The sequence below is a fragment of the Scyliorhinus canicula genome, chromosome 17 (assembly GCF_902713615.1).
Source record: "Scyliorhinus canicula chromosome 17, sScyCan1.1, whole genome shotgun sequence".
NCBI lineage: Eukaryota > Metazoa > Chordata > Chondrichthyes > Carcharhiniformes > Scyliorhinidae > Scyliorhinus > Scyliorhinus canicula.
This window is the reverse complement of record NC_052162.1, coordinates 65,925,278-65,945,683: the sequence shown is the minus strand read 5'-3', so window position 1 is coordinate 65,945,683 and position 20,406 is coordinate 65,925,278. Positions and strand designations below refer to the sequence as shown.

At 45.6% G+C, this 20,406-nt stretch overlaps 1 protein-coding gene across 2 annotated transcripts in view; it reads left to right on the top strand.

Moving 5' to 3' along the window:
* Nucleotides 1-2,502: 2,502 nt before the first annotated feature.
* chm (CHM Rab escort protein) overlaps nucleotides 2,503-20,406 on the top strand; it is a 169,488-nt gene continuing 151,584 nt past the window's right edge. Inside the window, exon 1 of one of the 2 annotated variants that reach the window (XM_038776122.1) lies at nucleotides 2,503-2,593. In XM_038776122.1, coding sequence (XP_038632050.1) covers nucleotides 2,545-2,593 — 49 coding nt within the window. In that variant the 5' untranslated portion in view covers nucleotides 2,503-2,544. The remainder of the gene's footprint in view (nucleotides 2,594-20,406) is intronic. The other variant, XM_038776123.1, reaches the window with a different exon arrangement.

Sequence of the window (20,406 nt, the reverse complement as noted above, 5' to 3'; positions counted from 1 at the left end):
TCCTCTGGGTGAAAATAAAATCCTTACATCCTTGTTATTCCTTTTGTCAATTGCTTTGAATCTGCTCCATTGAGTGTGAACAGTTTCTCGCCATTTACCCTATCCATCCCCCTCAGGATCTTGAATACCTCTTATCAAGTTAACAGTTTTCATTTCGCAAATACCAACGCTTGCGTTTTTTGTTGAAATCTCTGCCCATCAATGAAACAATTCAAGCTAAAACAACCCCAGGGACTCTGCACGCCATCTTTATATCACTCCTGACCAGTGGACATGTACTATGATTATTGGCCTCTCCGAAATTCGAAAGGATCACACATGATTTTATTAAAAACGTTCTGTTAATTCTGCACCGCCAGGGTGTTAAAGTAATTCCGATAATTCAGAATGTGAACACAAGGGAAACAAAATCAAATTTTGGACTTCATTACTACTCCAAAACGACTAAGTCTAATCGTCACCATAACTCTGACATTTAAGAGATTTATTAGAGTTTTATTCACTTTTAAAGAAAATAACAACTTATATTTATGTCCCCGCCTTTAACGCGATGAAACGTCCCAAGGCCCTCACATCCCACTGTTTACAATAGCACTAATGATGTTTTGTCAACCTTGTGGGCAATGTGCCGTGTTAGTGTTGAGGATAACATGCGTGTTGGGTGCTGGTTAGATCATCAATATATTCGAGTTATTGACTTCATTCTACGGACCACATTTTTTATGGGACGTTTTCATTTAATCATAATGCAAACCGGGTCGCATTTCCCAGACTCTTCTGCCACGCTTTAAGCTACACGCAGCTTCCTTCTGTTTTTTAAAACGTGTCTAAGCAATGCTCGTGGCTTTGCTTTCTCAACAAGTGCATTGTGTTTACAAACGTGTTGATACAGACATACCTTGCTGCGCGGACCCAAGCATGGCTGAGGGCGACGGTGTGATAAATACACCAATGCATAATAGGGAGGCTGTTTCAATAAAAGCCATATCATTTTGGAGGGGGTTCTGGCAGAAACACATTCTGCCAGAACGCCGTGTTCGGTCGTATCAAACTCAATTGGAAACACAATTTATCTCTATTTATTCATAAATGTATTGCATTTATTAAAGTAAATTAACCTGACTAATTGTATGCTGAGTAATCTCTATTTACTGAAAACAACCTCGCCAAGAACCTGACCGGTGTTTAAGCTTCCACTGCACAGCATTTTCATTTGATTCACGGAGATGGGGGTTTCGGTGGCGTGAGTTTTGCAGACTTTAAAACGGGCTCCGATTTTACACACCATTGCCGGTTAGATATCCCACGGCATTCAAAATAATATAATTACATTTGCACACAGCGCGATGATTGTATTGCAATCCAACAAATTGCATGTGTTACCCACAGACCTGTAAAATTAACCTGCAACTGTGCGCTACACGTCCATTTTCTTTGGAAACTTGGGGTATTTTTACAGCAAACAGGTGGGACATTTTCAGGTTGAGAAGTTGAGAGTTAAAACACAGACGACTTAATCATGTCCCGAATTGAAGCACAGTCTCACTGAGGTTTTCACATGGCTATTTCAGTGCGGGTCGCTAATACTTCTACTCGCGCGATGCAAAAAGAAAATGCGTTTGATGGCACGATTTCCCCAATTAAAATTCTTCTCGAACGGATCACAGGAACTAGATGAATTATTGTTTAGGAAGTTGCAAGGCAAGTCTAACCTGTTGCAAACTGGTTATTCAAATTTCATACAACTTTGCACTAATTTTGTCAAACTCAACGAGACAGAAGTCCAAAGCGACGTGTTTGCCGCAATTGAGTGACTCGGTTGAATTCGGTTTACTTTGCTCAAAATTTTTAAAAAAGCAGTTTTAAAATTAGTTGGAGTAACTAAAAGTTTCATTCGGGATTTGGAATGATTCCAAACTGATTTAAGGTGCAACTAATGAGCTCATATTAAGTTTGTTGATCAGCAAAGGTCACATTGTTGCATTGTGGACATACTTATTATCAAATAATTAATACTACCATGTTCATTTCAAACTGCAAATTATCTATTGTTTCAGGATTCCGGGCTTTACATTGCTGCTGACATGTCATGCTTGCAACTGGAATGGAGTGATAGAAAGTTGTTTTGATTTTTGCTACCCGCTTACCAGAATTGAATTTTAATGTTTTGCAGCCGGAATGGTTGTGATTGAACTTGATGTTGTCTTCTGATGATGTGAAGATGCCGGCGTTGGACTGGGGTGAGCACAGTAAGAAGTCTTACAACACCAGGTTAAAGTCCAACAGGTATACCTCGCCATTCACCTGAGGAAGGAGCTGCGCTCCGAAAGCTCGTGTTTGAAACAAACCTGTTGGACTTTAACCTTGTGTTGTAAGACTTCTTACTGTCTTCTGATGGGCATTGGAAGTGTGATGCTTTCAGGTTGATTGGCAGCAGTTGGGGCGGGACAGGGCGCTGCGGGGCGGATGTCAATTTGATTGACAGCAATGCGGGGCGGAAGGGTGTCGTTATTTCCGTGCTCGGGTCACGTGCGGTGTGTGAAGATGGCGGATGCTCTCCCGGAGGAGCTGGATGTGGTGATTCTGGGGACAGGTAAGGAGCGGCTCCGTTCCATCCGCTGGGCCACCTGCCGCGGATGTGAAGAAGCTACTTTGCAGACACCGATTCCCTGTTTCTTTTTTGAAAAAAGTCTGTAGTTGTTATCGGCAGAGAAGCGGCGCTGAAGCCGGGCCTTTGGTCCAAGCCCAGAGTCGGGGCAGGAACCCAGAGCCAGCAACAGTACTAACAATCAGTGTGAAAGAAAGATTTATATTTGATATACAGTAACACCGCTGCACAGGAAAGCAGAACTCCCCAAAGAACTTGCAACTATCGAAGTACGTTTGAAGTGCTTTGTCTTGGGCAGTCCCTGGGGATCAAGGATGACTTGTTTTTTCACTCTGGTTCGATGGGTTTTGAAATAGCTGATAAGTGCAACGCGCGATCTGAGCAGGTGGTGCTTGAAGGGTTGGGTGGATAGGTTGTTTAGCGGTTTGGGTGCTCCCTTCGACACCTCCACTTTACCCCTGCACGTTCTTGACAATCTCTTGATGACCTGCCGTTTTTGTGAGATGGCAGGTCTGGTGGACCTTTGAGGACATTCCTAAAGCACTTCTGCTGCCCTCCTGAGAGATTCCTGCTGTGACAGTGTTCCGAATAGAGCAGTTTCTCCAGGAAACTAGTGGCAGGCATATGGGCAACACATCCTGCCCAGTGGGAGTATTGTGCTGGGCAAGTTGGCTCGGGAGAGGGCAATGTTGTCGGACTGTCTTTCTTGGCATTGGATTTGGAGGATTGTGCAAAGGCACCTCTGGTGATACTTAACCGGTGCTTTAGGTAACAACTGTTGGTTGTCCAAGTCTCCAAAGCATATTGGAGTGCCTAGACCTCTACTGCCTGGTAATCAATGACCTTGGTCTTGGGTTTGAAATTCTGATCATCAACTACTTGACCTCAGTTGGCTGAAGACTGAGTTGGCACATTGAAGGTGATGATGAATTTCATTGCTTATACCCATCTTCATCAAGAGAAGGCTCCCAAGATCTGGAAAGTGGCCCATGTTTTCGAGTATCTCGCTATTGATCTCGATCAATCAGGGGTGTTTTGCTGTGTCAGTTGTTTGGAAGAGGACCTTAATCTTCCAGACATTTTCTCATATGCTTTGGTGAAGGAATTGACAATTGCCTGAAACACAGGTCATTTTTGAGTCAGCACACACAAACATCATCTGCATACTGAAGCTCTACTTGACGTTGGAGTGGGTTTGGCTTTGGATTGAAGTTGGTGTAGGTTGGGCAGTTTTCTGACTGTTCTGTAGATTATCTCCACATCTGTGGGTAATTTGCTGAAGGTAGGTTGCAGTATTGTAGCAAGTAAAATGGGGAAGAGTTGTCTCAATGGCTCAACTTTGTTTGATTCCACTGAGGTAGGGATTGAGTCTTTTACTTTGTCAACCGTGTAAGCTAATGGAGTAACCTCCTCAAATTTGGCTGCATGTATAAATTTGACATCGTCCTCTGCTTAACCACAATGATGTGCAAGCTGTGATCCTCCTCAATAGCCAACCGCAGACTCAATCTCGGTTACTGCAGTAGTGTATGAAAAACAATCAATTTGGGCATAGTCGGCTCCCACAAGCAGCAATATGATAATGAATCAATGTTCAGGTGTTGATTGATGGATAAATATTGGCTGTAATATTTGGACAAATTCCTGTACTCTAACATTTTGTTATGGAATTTGTTTATATCAACTAAAGAACAAGTGATGCTTTAATGTCTACAAAAGAACAAGTGACACTTTGGGTTTAAGGTTTCATCTAAAAGATAGCACCTCTGAGAGAGTAGCACTCCCTCAGTACTGCAGATAGCTTGTGCATAGGTCCTGAGAGCGTAATTCAAACACACAACCTTCTGTCTTGGAGATGAGCGTACCCCCACTGTTGACAGCTGATGTGTTGATTTATGGCTTCCCTGAAACATTTAAGTGTGTTATTCTTTATATTCTTGAGGGATCCTGAGTGAAGGTGTTAATTTGATTAAACTCTGATCAGTATTGAATAAGCCTACTTTTTCCTGGCCTGACTGGAGCTGCAATTAAAATCATCAGCATGTGGCCTTTGAGGATTATCACTTGACATAAACTAGAACCCTTGAAACTCTCAATATTTAAATTGGTGCTGCAGGTTAAGCAGTCTTGAGGTGTTTCTGATACCACTGAATTGCACTTCGGTTTGCAAGAAAATCCCTATCATTGTAATTTTGTACATCAATGAAATTGTAAGAAGCGCCTTGAATGATGTGGTGAGATGTAAGTTCTACAGATTGGACCTGGCACCAGCTCATCTTTTGCACCCTTCAGGGTAAATTTCATTGAACTACAATAATGACCCTCAGGCCTGTATATTTAAACACTTCTTTTCCCTCATTATCTCTTGAATGTTTGAAAGCAAAATCAAGCAGATGTAGAATTCTGCCTTTAGTCCCAATACCACTCCACAATAGTGGGCACAGGCATTGCAGTTGTAACTGCGTGGTAGTGTATACTCATTAGGAGGGCTACTTAGCAAGGTTGCGTAAATGGTATGGGAAATATATGAAGCAAAGCAGGATTAGTTTCTGAAACCGTGTGCTTTCCATAAAGAATTGCATGAATATTGTTGTGACGTCATTTGATTACTTATCCAGAGGTCTGGACTAATAATCCAGAGAATGAGAGTTCAAACCTCGCCATGGCAATTTGAGAATTTGAATTCCGATTTTTTTTTAAAAATCTGGAAATAAAAAGCCAATTTATAAACGTAGACTTTGAAGCTGTTAGAATTTTCATAAACAACAAATTGTTCCACTCGTCTTCTTGGAAAGGAAACCTGCCATCCTTCTCAGTCTGGTCAATGAATGACTCCAATCCCACATGGTTGATCCCTAACCACATCTTGAAATAGACCCTTAAACCATTCAGTTATCAGGAAACCTAGACAAGTGCAACTCGACTTGCTGGAAATATTCTCACCATGAGAATTTTAGATGCTTAAAAAAAAAATAGTCATCTGGCAAGGTGTTCACTTCAATAAGTACTTTGTTGTATGATACAATTATTGTAATATTTTGTCAAAGCTTTGTACAAAGCTTTGTATTAAAATATATTTAACAATAGACACAGTTGGAAATGGGATGGCAAATTCAAGATTGCATTTTTGTCCTGTTGAAAGCTCAGATTATGCGAAGCAATGCTACTTCCTTTGTCGATCTTAGAATTTTGAAAACACTGCATGTCATAGTGGGTCTGTGGTGTCGGGCTCGTAATTCCTGTAAAGATCTATGTTATTGTTTTTCTAACCTTTGGTTCTCTAACTGACAGACGAGGAAGCATTTGATCAGTGAAATTGAGTTGTGGCCAGGCCCAGCAGGCTGATTTCTCCTGGATGGTGTCAAGCTTCTTGAATGTTGTTGGAGCTGTACTCAAACAGGCAAGAGGCAAGTTTTCCATCACACTCCAGATTTGTGTAGATGGTGGACAGACTTTGGGGAGTGATGAACTGGATTACTTGCCACACGATTCCTACCTAGCCTCTGAACTGCTCTTGTAGCCACAGTATTTATATGTGTGTGCCAGCTCACTTTCTGGGCATTTTAACCCCCAGGGTGTTGATAGTGGGAGATTGAATGGCGGTAATGCCATTGAATGTCAAGGGTGATGGGTAGATTTTTGCTTGTTTGACATGGTCATCACCTGGCACTTGTGACACAGATGTTTCTTGTCACTTGTCAGCCCAAGCCTGGATGTTGTTCATAAGATGTAGGAGTAGAAGTGGGCCATTCAGCCCATCAAGTCTGCTCTGCCATTCAATGAGATCATGCCTGATCTGATGTAGTTCCCAACTCCATTTTCCTGCTTTATCCCCATAACTCTTGACTCCTGTGCTAGTGTCACACGGGAGGGTTTAAACTAGTATAGCAGGGGGGTGGGTACCGGAGCAATAGGTCAGAAGGTGAAAGCATTGAGGGAGAACTAGGGAATAGGGCCAGTATAGCTCTGAGGAAGAGCAGACAGGAGATGTTGCTGAAAACAGCGGGTCTGGTGGCCTGAAGTGCCTATGTTTTAATGCAAGAAGTATTACGGATAAGGCAGATGAACTTCGAGCTTGGATTAGTACTTGGAAATATGATGTTGTTGCCATTACAGAGACCTGGTTGAGGGAAGGATGGGATTGGCAGTTAAATGTTCCAGGATTTAGATGTTTCAGATGGGGTAGAGGGGGATGTAAAAGGGGTGGTGGAGTTGCGCTACTGGTTAGGGAGAATATCACAGCTGTACTACGGGAGGACACCTCAGAGAGCAGCAAGGCTATATGGGTAGAGATCAGGAATAAGAAGGGTGCAGTCACAATGTTGGGGGTTTACTACGGGCCTCCCAACAGCCAGCGGGAAATAGAGGAGCAGATAGGTAGACAGATTTTGGAAACGAGTAAAAACAACAGGGTTGTTGTGATGGGAGACTTCAACTTCCCCAATATTGCCTGGGACTCACTTGGTGCTAGTGGCCTGGATGGGGCAGAGTTTGTAAGGAGCATCCAAGAGGGCTTCTTAAAACAATATGTAGACAGTCCAACTAGGGAAGGGGCTGTACTGGACCTGGTATTGGGGAATGAGCCTGGCCAGGTGGTAGAAGTTTCAGTAGGGAAGCATTTCAGGAACAGTGACCACAGTTCAGTAAGTTTTAAAGTGCTGGTGGACAAGCATAAGTGTGGTCCTAGGGTGAATGTGCTAAATTGGGGGAAGGCTAATTATAACAATATTAGGCGGGAACTGAAGAACCTAAATTGGGGGAGGATGTTTGAGGGTAAATCAACATCTGACATGTGGGAGGCTTTCAAATGTCAGTTAAAAGGAATTCAGGACCGACATCTGTGCGGAAGAAGGATAATCATAGATTATCATAGAATTTACAGTGCAGAAGGAGGCCATTCGGCCCATCGAGTCTGCACTGCCTCTTGGAAAGAGCACCCTACCCAAGGCCAACATCTCCACCCTATCCCCATAATCCAGTAACCCCACCCAACACTAAGGGCAATTTTGGACACTAAGGGCAATTTATCATGGCCAATCTACCTAACCTGCACATCTTTAGACTGTGGGAGGAAACCAGAGCACCCGGAGGAAACCCAAGCACACATGGGGAGGATGTGCAGACTCCGCACAGACAGTGACCCAAGCCGGAATCGAACCTGGGACCCTGGAGCTGTGAAGCAATTATGCTATCCACAATGCTACCGTGCTGCAAATTTCGGGAACCTTAGATAACAAAAGATATTGTAGGCCTCGTCAAAAATATAAAGGAGGAATTTGTCAGGGCTAGAAGGCTGGGAACAGACAAAGCCTGTGTGGAATATAAGGAAAGTAGGAAAGAACATAAGCAAGGAGTCAGGAGGGCTAGAAGAGGTCACGAAAAGTCATTGGCAAATAGGGTTAAGGAAAATCCCAAGGATATTTACACGTCCATAAAAAGCAAGAGGGTAGCCAGGGAAAGGGTTGGCCCACTGAAGGATAGGCAAGGGAATCTATGTGTGGAGCCAGAGGAAATGGGCGAGGTACTAAATTAATACTTTGCATCAGTATTCACCAAAGAGAAGGAATTGGTGGATGTTAAGTCTGGAAAAGGGTGTGTAGATAGCCTGGGTCACATTGAGAACCAAAAAGACGAATGTTGGGCGTCTTGAAAAATATTAAGGCAGATAAGTCCCCAGGGCCGGACGGGATCTACCCCAGAATACTGAAGGAGGCTAGAGAGGAAATTGCTGAGGCCTTGACAGAAATCTTTGGATCCTCACTGTCTTCAGGTGATGTCCCGGAGGACTGGAGAATAACCAGTGTTGTTCCTTTGTTTCAGAAGGGTGACATGGATAATCCAGGGAACTCCAGGCCAGTGAGCCTTACATCAGTGGTAGGGAAATTACTGGAGAGAATTCTTCGAGACAGGATCTACTCCCGTTTGGAAGCAAATGGACATATTAGTGAGAGGCAGTATGGTTTTGTGAAGGGGTGGTCGTATCTCACTAATTTGACAGTTTTTCGAAGAGGTCACAAAGATGATTGATGCAGGTAGGGCAGTGGATGTTGTCTATATAGACTTCAGTAAGGCCTTTGACAAGGTACCTCATGGTAGACTGGTACAAATGGTGAAGTCACATGGGATCGGGGTGAGCTGGCAAGTTTGATACAGAACTTGACAAATACACGAATAGGATGGGAATAGAGGGATACGGACCCAAGAAGTGTAGAAGATTTTAGTTTAGACGGGCAGCATGGTCGGCACGGGCTTGGCGGGCTTGAAGGGCCTGTTCCTGTGCTGTACTTTTCTTTGTTCTTTGTTATTTGTTCTTTGTTCCCTCACTAATCTATTCTCAGCCTTGAACATACCTAACAACCCAGCCTTTACAGTTCTCTGTGGTAAAGAATTTCACAGATTCTCTACTCTCCGAGAGAAACAAAATCCCCTCATCTCTCTTTTAAATGCTACCCCTTACTCTGAGATTATGCCCTCTAGTCCCAGACTCTCCCATAAAAGTGTCGATAGTAGCCATGATGTGAAGATGCCGGCGTTGGACTGGGGTGAGCACAGTAAGAAGTCTTACAACACCAGGTTAAAGTCCAACATGTTCATTTCAAACACTAGCTTTCGGAGCTCTGCCCCTTCCTTTCACCTGAGGACGGAGCAGGGCTCCGAAAGCTAGTGTTTGAAATGAACATGTTGGACTTTAACTTGGTGTTGTAAGACTTCTTACTGTGCTCCCATAAAAGGAAACACCTTCTCAGCATCTATCTTGTCAAGCCGCTTGAGAAACTTGTATGTCTCAACATGGTTGCTTCTTATTCTTCTAAATGCCAATTGGTACAAGCTCAGCCTACTTAACCTCTCCTCATAAAATTCCAGGGTCCCTGTGTGAGGCCCTTTGCTATTGATTCCCTTATTTGCCCTTTCTTCATTTTGCCTGTTGAACTTGCATCCAAGCTGTTTGTAATTTATGCACGAGGACCCCCCAAATCCCTCTGTGCTGGAGTTTTCTGCAATCTTTCTCCATTTAAATTATATTCATCTCCTTTGGTTCTTCCTGCCAAAGTGCATAACTTCACATTCTCCTACATTATATTCCACTTAGTTTTTGCCCACTCAACTAACCTGTCTAAATCCTTCTGTAGCCTCTTTGTGTCATCCTCGCCACTTGCCTTCCACCTTTTTATATCATCCACAAAAATGGCAAAAGTGCATTCACTTCCCTGATCCAAGTCATTAATGTATATATTTTAAATAATTGTGGCTCCAGCACTAAAGTAAAGAAAAGTCACCATAGACCCAGATGACCATAGGCTGCTTTCCCCTTTGACAGGGAGAACTGACTGTTGGTGATTTAACCTGAGGATCACCGCATCTTGGGCGAGGAGCTAGATTGAGAAGTGGCCTTCATGAATAACCTCAGTTGGTATGGGAATTGGACCGTGATGTTGGCCTCGTTCTGCATCACAAACTAGCTGTCCAGCCAACTGAGCTAATCCACTCCATGAATTACAGGTTACCATCCTGAGAAGCCACTCTTATCCCAACTCTTTGTCTTTATCAGTTAGCCAATCCTCTAGCCATGCAAATATACTACTCCCAACATAGACTTTTGTGTGGTACTTGATCAAACACTTTTCCAAGTATATTGCATCTAGCAGTTCCCCTTTATACGTTCATAAGATATAGGAGCGGCATTAGGAGATTTAGCCCATCAAATCTGCTCTGCCATTCAATCATGGCTGATATATTTCTCATCTACCTACAATGTTACAGACCAAGAGTTGGATTGCGAAATCAACCTGAGCATCTCCTCCCTAGAACACATGACCTCGGAGCAGGAGTAGGCAATTTAGCCTCCCAAGCCTACATACCTTCAATGTGATCATGGCTGATCTCATTCTGGCCTTAACTCCACTGTCCTGCCCGTTCTCCATAACCTTCAACCCATTACCAATTAACAGTCTGCCTAACTCCTTAAATTTACTCACTGTCCCAGCATCCACTGCACTCTGGGGTAGAGAATTCTACACATTCACAACCCTTTGGGAGAAATAAGTTTTCCTCAAATCTGTTTGAAATTTGCTGCCTTAGTCTTAGATTGTGACCTCGTTTTAGAATGCCCCACAAGAGGAAGAATCAGCTTCACGTCTACTTTATCCATATCTTTTAGCATTTGATGCCATTGCTGGAGATTGTCAGGGCCCATAGCCTTTGCAGTATCCAGTGTTTTCAGCCATTTCTTAATGCATTGTGAAGTGAATCAAATTGACTGCAGACTGGCATCTGTGACACTGGGGACCGGATTGAACCTGGGTCCTTGGCACCGTGTGGCTGAAATGGATCATCAACTCAGCACTTCTGCCTGAAGATTGTAACAAATGCCTCAGCCTTATCTTTTGCACTGATATGCTGGGCTCCTCCAAATTTGAGGATATTAGTTGAGCCTCCTCCTTCAATGAGTTGCTTAATTATCAACCATTAACAACTTGGTGTGGCAGGACTGCAGAACTTGGATCTAATCTGTTGGTTGTGGAATTGAGCAGCAATCTGATTCAATAATTTAAGCTGTGTTTCTGCTGACCTATCTCTTTTTATACTGGACAGTCTAATCCTAAGAAGAGAGTACAGCCTGCGCTCAATTAATTATTTGATTTGGTAACTTTGCAGATCGAAATGTACTCGTTTGTTTCTGAGGCAACCCACAATTTAAAAATTATTTTGTATTTTCAAGTGCAGTGTCTGGAATGTGGTATCTCAAGGCTCTGATGTATACAGGAAAGTCCCACCTTGCGCAACTTCCTTGTTCATGTATTGGCTTCCCTGCGCTTAAACCCATTACATGAACAATTGTTAGCTTATCCCATTTTCTTTCCCATGCCTCATTGGGAGACATTTTATTCTAAATTAAATTTATTCCATTGTAATAATTCTATTCTGGTTGGCCATGGCTGTGGTTGGTGCCAAGGAGACAGCAGCCATGATGGAGCTGACGTCGGCACATTTTAATGGGAAGATGGTGTTGAAGTCTCTGGAAGCAGATTCCTTCCATTTGTCCTGGCTGTGGACATAGAATTGTTTTAACATCTTTCTGACATGGGCGCGGAACAGTAGCTGGGAATGATTGAAGCTGAAGTGCAATCCGAAAGGAGAGACTAACCTGGAAATGTCCAAATCTCTCCGCTGCGTAATGACTCTGTCCAATTTTTAAAGGTTCTCTGATTTATTTGTCCTTTTTTGTAAATGCAGCAAAATATAATGCACAATAGCTAGAGTCAGAGAATGTTATTTCATAGTTTTTAAAAATGAAAATATTTTGCAATTATTTATGTTTAATACCAATTTTGAGGTGATTTATGATTTCTAAAATGGGTATTGTCTCTTAAAATTTTTTTAATAATATGTCTTAGATGTTAAAAGAGCAGATGAGTCTTTGTTTGGATTCCTTTGTTACAATATTGAGCTCAGAGGCTCCCCCCAACTGTCACATGCCGCAATTTGAAGTACAGAAACTGTACAAACCACTGCTGAAACTATTGACTTGCGTTGTAAAGCATGTTTGTCATTTGCGATTTCACCATTTGTGGGGACATTATCTGCAGTGAATGGTGGGACTTCACTGCAATTTCAATGTATTGGTGGATCTTCCATTAGTTTGCCTGGATAGACTGATCATGGAGTCCAGAATGTTATTTTCCTGGTAGGATGGTACTGATCATGTTGTTCAGAATGTATATTTTTCTGGTATGGTGGAACTAGGCCCTGTAAGGTCTAATGAAGAAACAGAATCATAGATCCTACAGTGGAGAAAGAGGCCATTCGGCCCATCGAGTCTGCACTGGGCCGTGGAAAGAGCACCGCACCCAAGTCCACACCTCCACCCTATCCCTGTAACCCCACCCAACCATTTTTGGACACTAAGGACAATTTGGCATGGTCACCTGATTGGCAATCCACCTAACCTGCACATCTTTGGACTGTGGGCGTAAACCGGAGCACCCGGAGGAAACCCACACACACACGGGAAGAACGTGCAGACTCCAAACAGACAGTGACCCAAGCCGGAATCGAACCTGGGACCCTGGAGTTGTGAAGCAACTGTGCTAACCACTATGCTATCATGCTGCCCACGGACCCTAGATTGGATTGTTCCAAGCATAAAACCATTGCTCCTTCGGGGTGCCCAGGGCTCTTTGTCGTCTTTCATGGAGCAAATTGCTGGTTGGTAGATCTTTGGTGCTCCTTGCACCGAACAATATAAAGATTTTTTGTTTATTTTTTGCATGTCCAGCAAGTATGTTTGCAGCTTGTTTTTTAATTTTGTTTTAAGTAGGTCTCTTCTCACTTCAGTGGTGATGGCTGAGCACTCAGCAATTGTTATTTTGAAACATGCCCCACATGTTGATTTGTCAATAGTGTTTGGTCCCACCCAATGTCCACCTTACAATTAACGGATTTTAAAAATTGTGAACGTTTGTCCACTACCATAGAGGACGATATAACATTTCAACAAAGCCAAGTCAGTCTCCCCTTCCATGTTATGGGAAGCCCTTAAGGTGATCCGTAGAGGGGGATTTATTTCCTATAGAATGCATTTGTTGAGGACAGTGGGGTGGAGCAGCAGAGGCCTGTGGACTGCATTCTTGAGGTGGATCACCAGAACTTGTTTCATGCTACTCGGAGATTGCTGGCAAAAAACGGCAAACGCCATTGGACATATTGTCGACTAGTAGAGCAGTAAGCCAATTGCGATGCTCAAGGGGCATGTTTTATGAACACAGGAAGAAAATCAGTCTTTTTTTGGCTCACCAGCTTAAATGGTAGGTGGCTTCCGGTAGATCAGACAGATACGCCATTCAGATGGTAACCTTGTTCCTGCCCCTCTTCGGGTGAATGCAGCTTTTGAATCTTTTTACTGCGATCTTCATGGATCTGAGCCACCTATGGATGGGCTGGTCATGTCTGATCTTTTGGCTGGCCGACCCATTCCAACCATTATGGTGGAGAGGAGCAGTGGGTTAGAATCCCTGATACATCCTGACAAAATTTTAAGATGTTTTGGATTGATGCAATCTGGCAAAGCCCCTGGTCTGGCTGGCTTCCTGATTGAATTCTATACAAAGTTTACATAGAATTTACAGTGCAGAAGGAGGCCATTCGGCCCATCGAGTCTGCACCGGCTCCTGGAAAGAGCACCCCACCCAAGGTTAACACCTCCACCCTATCCCCACAACCCAGCAACCCCACCCAACACGAAGGGCAATTTTGGACACTAAGGGCAATTTACCAGGGCCAATCCACCTAACCTGCACATCTTTGGACTGTGGGAGGAAACCGGAGCACCCGGAGGAAACCCACGCACACACGGGAAGTTCTCAGAGCAGCTTGTGCCTCTAATTCTGAACATATTTAATGTTTCCTATTCAGGGGATTACTGTTCTCTATCCTCACTCGGGCCTTTATTTCTTTGATTCGCAAGAAGGACAAATATGCAATAAGAGTGTGGTTCGTATCATGCTATTTCACTTTTCAACGTGGATGGCAAGCTACTTGCCAAGGTTGTGGCACTTCAGCTGGAGCCCAGGGGGGCTTTGTGAAGGGCTGACAATTGTTGCCAATAATATACATTGCCTGTGTTCCCTTCCTCCGTATGTGCTTTGTAGGTAATTGTACCTCTTGATGCTGAAAAGGCATCTAATTGAGTGGAGTGGGGATATTTATTTGAGATTCTTGGGAGAATTGGTTTTGGTCACAAACATATTTCTTGGATTTGTCTGGTTTAAGGCCCCCACTGCTGGTTTGTATGAAGGTTGTGAACTCTGATTATTTTCCTTTTAAACATGGCCATCAGACACAGTTGTCCACTGCTCCCACTCCTATTTACTCTGCCAATAGAGCCGCTTACGCTGAGATCCACTTTTAAGCGGAGCTGGATTAGTCGGGGAGGGGTGGAGCATCACATGTCTCTATGCAGACGACCTATTTCTCTCTATTACGCATCCAGCAACCTTCATAGACATAATGAAGTTACTTAGCATTTTCGCTCCTTCTCTGGGTACAAGCTGAACTTGGGCAATAGTGAATGTTTCCCGGTCAACCCCCCTGGGAGGAGAGCACAAATAAGGATGTTACCTTTTTGTTTTACTAAGACAAGCTTTCGCTATCTCGGAATCTGCGTGGCCCACACTGGGCCTCACTTCATAAATTACATTATACCAGTCTGGTTAGCTCTATTCAAGTAGGTTTACAGAGGTGGAACAACCTTCCTTGATCCTTGGTGGGGAGGGGGCAGACGACTGAAATGAACGTGCTTCAGAGATTTTTATTTCTCTTTCAGTGTCTCCCCATTTTTCTCCCCCAATTTTTTTTTTATTAAGTAAGAAGTCTTACAACACCAGGTTAAAGTCCAACAGGTTTGTTTCGAATCACTAGCTTTTTGAGCACAGCTCCTTCCTCAGGTGAAGGAAGAGGTGGGTTCCAGAAACACACACATAGACAAAGTCAATGATGCAAGACGATACTTTGAATGTGAGCCTTTGCAGGTCCAGATGGAGCAACTGGAGAGAGGGATAATCACGGGTTTAAAAAGGTGTGAATTGTCTCAAGCCAGGACAGTGGGTAGGATTTTGCAAGCCCAGGCCGGATGGTGGGGAGTGAATGCAATGCTACATGAATCCAAGGCCCCGGTTGAGGCCATACCCGTGTGCGGAACTCTGCTATCAGTTTTGCTCGGTGATTCTGTGTTGTCGCGCATCCTGAAGGCCGCCATAGAGAACGCTTACCCGAAGATCAGTGGCTGAATGCCCTTGACTACTGTTCCCTGACTGGAAGGGAACGTTCCTGCCAGGCGATTGTTGCGCGATGTCCGTTTATCCATTGTCGCAGCGCCTGCATGGTCTCACCAATGTACCACGTCTCGGGACATCCTTTCCTGCAGCGTACGAGGTAGACAACGTTGGCCGAGCCGCACGAGTATGTACCGCATACCTAGTGGGTGGCGCTCTCTTGCAGAGGTTGCCATGGCAGGATTGTGTGGTGTCGTGGTCGCTGTTTCTCAATGTCAACAAACTGATGTCCTCTTTTATTTGGGAATGAGGACTCCCAGATTTTTGGCGTTGTGCTCCAAATGTACAGACAGTCCGGGGGAGAGGGGTGCGGCTCGCCCGCCCCAATTTTATGTTTCATTATTGGGCAGCCAATATTCAGGAAATATTGTTGTGGTTTAGCGATCCTGAATCGGCGAGCTCCTGCATTACTTCTACTTTTCCGCAAATGTTACTGCACTGTTGTGGAGTGAGGCCCTTCGTAGGGTCAACACCATGTCTACATGTGCTGAGCTGCATCTGATTCAATTTAAGGTTTTGCATAGGAATCGTGTTCCAGGGCAAGGAAGAGTGTAATTCTTCCCTGAGGTTGAGGGTAAGTGTGAGTGCTGTTCTCGTGGGCCGGCTAATCATAAGCTCGATGGCCAGCTAGCCATGAGCATATGTTCTGGTTCTGTCCCAAGTTGATAGTTTTCTGAGATTCATTCTTTAATGCCATGTCGTAGATTTGGATTAATGCCCGCTGGTGGCCACTTTCGGGGTATTGGATTCGCTGGTGATACAGTCGGGGGGGAAGGCAGATGTCGTTGCTTTTGCCTTGTTGATAGCCTGGAGGAGAATTTTACTTGGGTGGGAGGGCTCCCACTCCAGTTAGTGTCTCTGCTTGGCTGGGTGATCTCATGTCATTTCAGCATTTGGAGAAGGTCAAATTCACCATCAGCGGGTCGGCGAGAGGTTCGACCGAAGAAGGCAACTAATTATTTCCTTTTTTGAGGTATTAGTCGCTGTCAGTTGTTAGGGAGTTTAGGTTAGTTTTTGTATTCCACTGTGTTTCAGCCTTTTTTTCCTCGTGTTTTCGGTTTGATTGTTTCAAGTTGTTTTGCTTATTGTTATGAATTTTTTTAATAAACATTTAAAAAGATACACCCGAAAAACAGACATAGATTAGATTAAACAGAGCACAAATTGTGCTTCTGGACAAAGGAGTCAACATCTCCCGGCGAGTCAAGAAAGTATTTTTCGTGGAATGCTGCCCGAAGTTGACTCCATTTTTACACAGGGAAGATTTCAGTTTGTTAAAGGTGGCTTTTGGATTGGTCTGCACTCCTGTCCTGGCACAATCTGATAGAGTGGCCTTCTATATAAAATCCAGGTGCTCTCTTGTCCATTGAAGCACCAACTCTTTCTCCTCAAGCTGTGAAACCTTGAGAAGACTGCATAAGGAGGATCATCAGAGCAAGGTTGGGACGAAGCAAACAGTGAGTGAACCCTGTCTGATTCCAGAGGGGGGGTGGAAGTAGGTTCTCGCCCACCGTTTTGTGGAACAGGTCTGAAAAATGCTGATGGTGTGTGGCCTGCGATCCTCTCCGGTAACCCCACAACATAAACATTCTGGCTCCTCGATCCGTTCTGCAGGTTGTTCAGGTTCGCTGTTAATGTCCTGTTATCCTTGATCACAGCAGCAAGGTCAGACTCCAAGGAGGTGCTCCTATCACTATGGTCAGGCAATGAAGTCTCCATGACCATGGTTGTAGCTCCTTGTGCTTCGATGGTCTGGTTGATAATCTCGAGAACTGATCAAATGGGCCTCCTCGATTGATCTTTTAAGATCCGAAGCCAAGCATTGTTAATTTTTCTCGAACTCAATGCCAAAATTTTGCTGAATGCTTCGGTCTTTAATGTAGTGGCTGGAGAAGAATCTACCGCTTCCATGTTGCCTCCAGTTGATCCGCGGGAGGCTTTGCCTCCCTTGAGCACCGCAGAGATGAAGGAACTATACCCAGCCAATTTGCAGGATCAGATCTGTGGCGCTGGTCATGTTTCCAGCAGGAGCCACCTCATGCACGTCTTCCTGCCACATTGTGCCACCGGAAGCCAGAAGTGGTCATATGTTTTGTATTCTTATACTTGGCTCTAGCAGCCAATAGCTGAAGGGTGGAATTTCTCTTTTTGGTTGTTTCTCAATGATTTGATGATCAGAGTTTATTTGGAATATCCTAGCTGGACAGATGTGAAAGTACTTTTCATCAACGGTGCCATCAGCCTTTAAGAAGGGTGAAGGGGGGATACCAGGGAATTATAGACCGGTTAACCAAACATCTCTGGTGGGAAAATTGCTGGAATCTATAATCGGGGGTAGGGTAACTGAACACCTCAAAACAAATTGGTCAATCGGGGAGAGCCAGTGTGGATTCGTGAAGGGAAGGACATGCCTGACAAATGTATTTGAATTTTTTCGAAGGGGTGACTAAGGTAGTGGGCAGGGGAATGTCTATGGATGTTATTGATATGGACTTCCAGATAGCATTTGATTAAGTCTCACATAAGAGACTGTTAACTAAGGCGGAAGCCCACAGAGTTCAAGGAAAATTGTTGACATGGTTGGGAAGATATTTTTTTAAATATAATCTTTCTTGTCACAAGTGGGCTTACTTTAACACTGCAATGAAGTTACTGTGAAAAGTCCCGTTGGGCTTTTCACAGTAACTTCATTGCAGTGTTAAAGTAAGCCTACAGTTACTGTGAAAAGCCCACATTCTGGCGCCTGTTCGGGTACACTGAGGGAGAATTCAGAATGTCCAAATTACCTAACAGGATGTCTTTCAGAACTTGAGTGGGGGGGCGGCCGAGTGTCGGGCTTGAGTGGGGGGCGGCCGAGTGTCGGGCTTGAGTGGAGGGGCGGCCGACTGTCGGGCATGAGTGGAGGGGCGGCCGAGTGTCGGGCTTAAGTGGTGGGGGGGCCATGTGTCGGGCTTGAGTGGGGGGGGGGGGCGGCCGAGTGGGCTTGAGTGGGGGGGCGGCCGAGTGTCGGGCTCGAGTGGGGGGGCGGCCGAATGTCGGGCTTGAGTGGGGGGCGGCCGAGTGGAGGGCTTGAGTGGAGGGGCGGCCGAGTGTCGGGCATGAGTGGAGGGGCGGCCGAGTGTCGGGCTTAAGTGGTGGGGGGGCCATGTGTCGGGCTTGAGTGGGGGGGGGGGGGGGGCGGCCGAGTGGGCTTGGGTGGGGGGGGCGGCCGAGTGTCGGGCTCGAGTGGGGGGGCGGCCGAATGTCGGGCTCGAGTGGGGGGGCGGCCGAGTGTCGGGCTCGAGTGGGGGGGAGGGGGGGGGGGGCCGAGTGTCGGGCTTGAGTGGGGGGGCGGCCGAGTGTCGGGCTTGAGTGGGGGGGCGGCCGAGTGTCGGACTCGAGTGGGGGGGCGGCCGAGTGTCGGGCTCGAGTGGGGGGGCGGCCGAGTGTCGGGCTCGAGTGGGGGGGCGGCCGAGTGTCGGGCTCGAGTGGGGGGGGGCGGCCGAGTGTCGGGCTCGAGTGGGGGGGGCGGCCGAGTGTCGGGCTCGAGTGGGGGGGGGCGGCCGAGTGTCGGGCTCGAGGGGGGGGGGGCGGCCGAGTGTCGGGCTTGAGTGGGGGACGGCCGAGTGTCGGGCTTGAGTGGTGGGGGTGGGGGGGGGGCGCGGCCGAGTGTCGGGCTTAAGTGGGGCGGGCGGCCAAGTGGGGGGCGGCTGTGTGTCGGGCTTGAGTGGGGGGCGGCCATGTGTCGGGCTTGAGTGGGGGGCGGCCGAGTGTCAGGCTTGAGTGGGGGGCGGCCGAGTGTCGGGCTTGAGTGGGGGCGGCCGAGTGTCGGGCTTGAGGGGGGGCGTCCGGGAGTGAGGTTAATGGATCTCTTGGCAGGATATGACAGGGATCTGAGGCCTCAATTATTTACATTGTTGATTAACAACTTGGATGATGGCATAGAAAGTCATATATCCAAATTTGTTGATGCTGCATGGGCGACATTGTAGACAGTCCAGATGATAGCATAAAATTGCAAGGCGATATTGACAGACTATGTGAATGGGCAAAATTATGGCAGATGGAATTCAATATAAGTTATCAATTTTGGACCAAAAAAGGACCACTGACAAGTGCAGAAAATAATACAAGCCTTTATATCTGGATTATTGGAATATAAAGACACAGACGTTATGCTGCAGCTACACAAAATCCAGGTTAGGCCCCACTTGTACTGTGAGCAGTTCTGGGCACGATACCTAAGGAAGGATATTTTGGCCTTGGCAGGAGTGCAACGTAGGTTTACAAAAATTATACCTCGAGTAAAGGGGTTAAGTTACGAAGATAAATTAAGCCTGTTTTTGCTGGAACTGAAAAGGTTAATGGTGATCTGATCGAAATGTTGAAGATATTAACAGGAAAAGACAGGGTAGAGAAAGATAAACTATTCCACTGGTTGGAGATTGTAAAACTAGGGGAATTGTCTAAAAATTAGGGTCAAACTGTTCATGGACCACTTCTTCAGGCAAAGGCTTGGAACTCTCGCCCACAAACAGCAGTTGAAGCTAGAACAGTTGTTAATTTTAAATCACAGATTTTTGTTCAGCAACGGTAGCACAGTGGTTCTCACAGTTGCTTCACAGCTCCAGGGTCCCAGGTTTGATTACTGGCTTGGCTCACTCTGCGGAGTGTGCACGATCTTCCCGTGCCTGCGTGGGTTTCCTCTGGGTGCTCCGGTTTCCTCCCACAGTCCAGAGATGTGAAGGTTAGGTAGATTGGCTGTGCTAAATTGCCCTTAGTGTCTAAAAATGTGTGGGTGGACGTGTGGGGATAGGGTGGACGTGTGGGGATAGGGTGGACGTGTGGGGATAGGGTGGACGTGTGGGGATAGGGTGGACGTGTGGGGATAGGGTGGACGTGTGGGGATAGGGTGGACGTGTGGGGATAGGCTGGACGTGTGGGGATAGGGTGGACGTGTGGGGATAGGGTGGAGGTAGGGTGCTATTT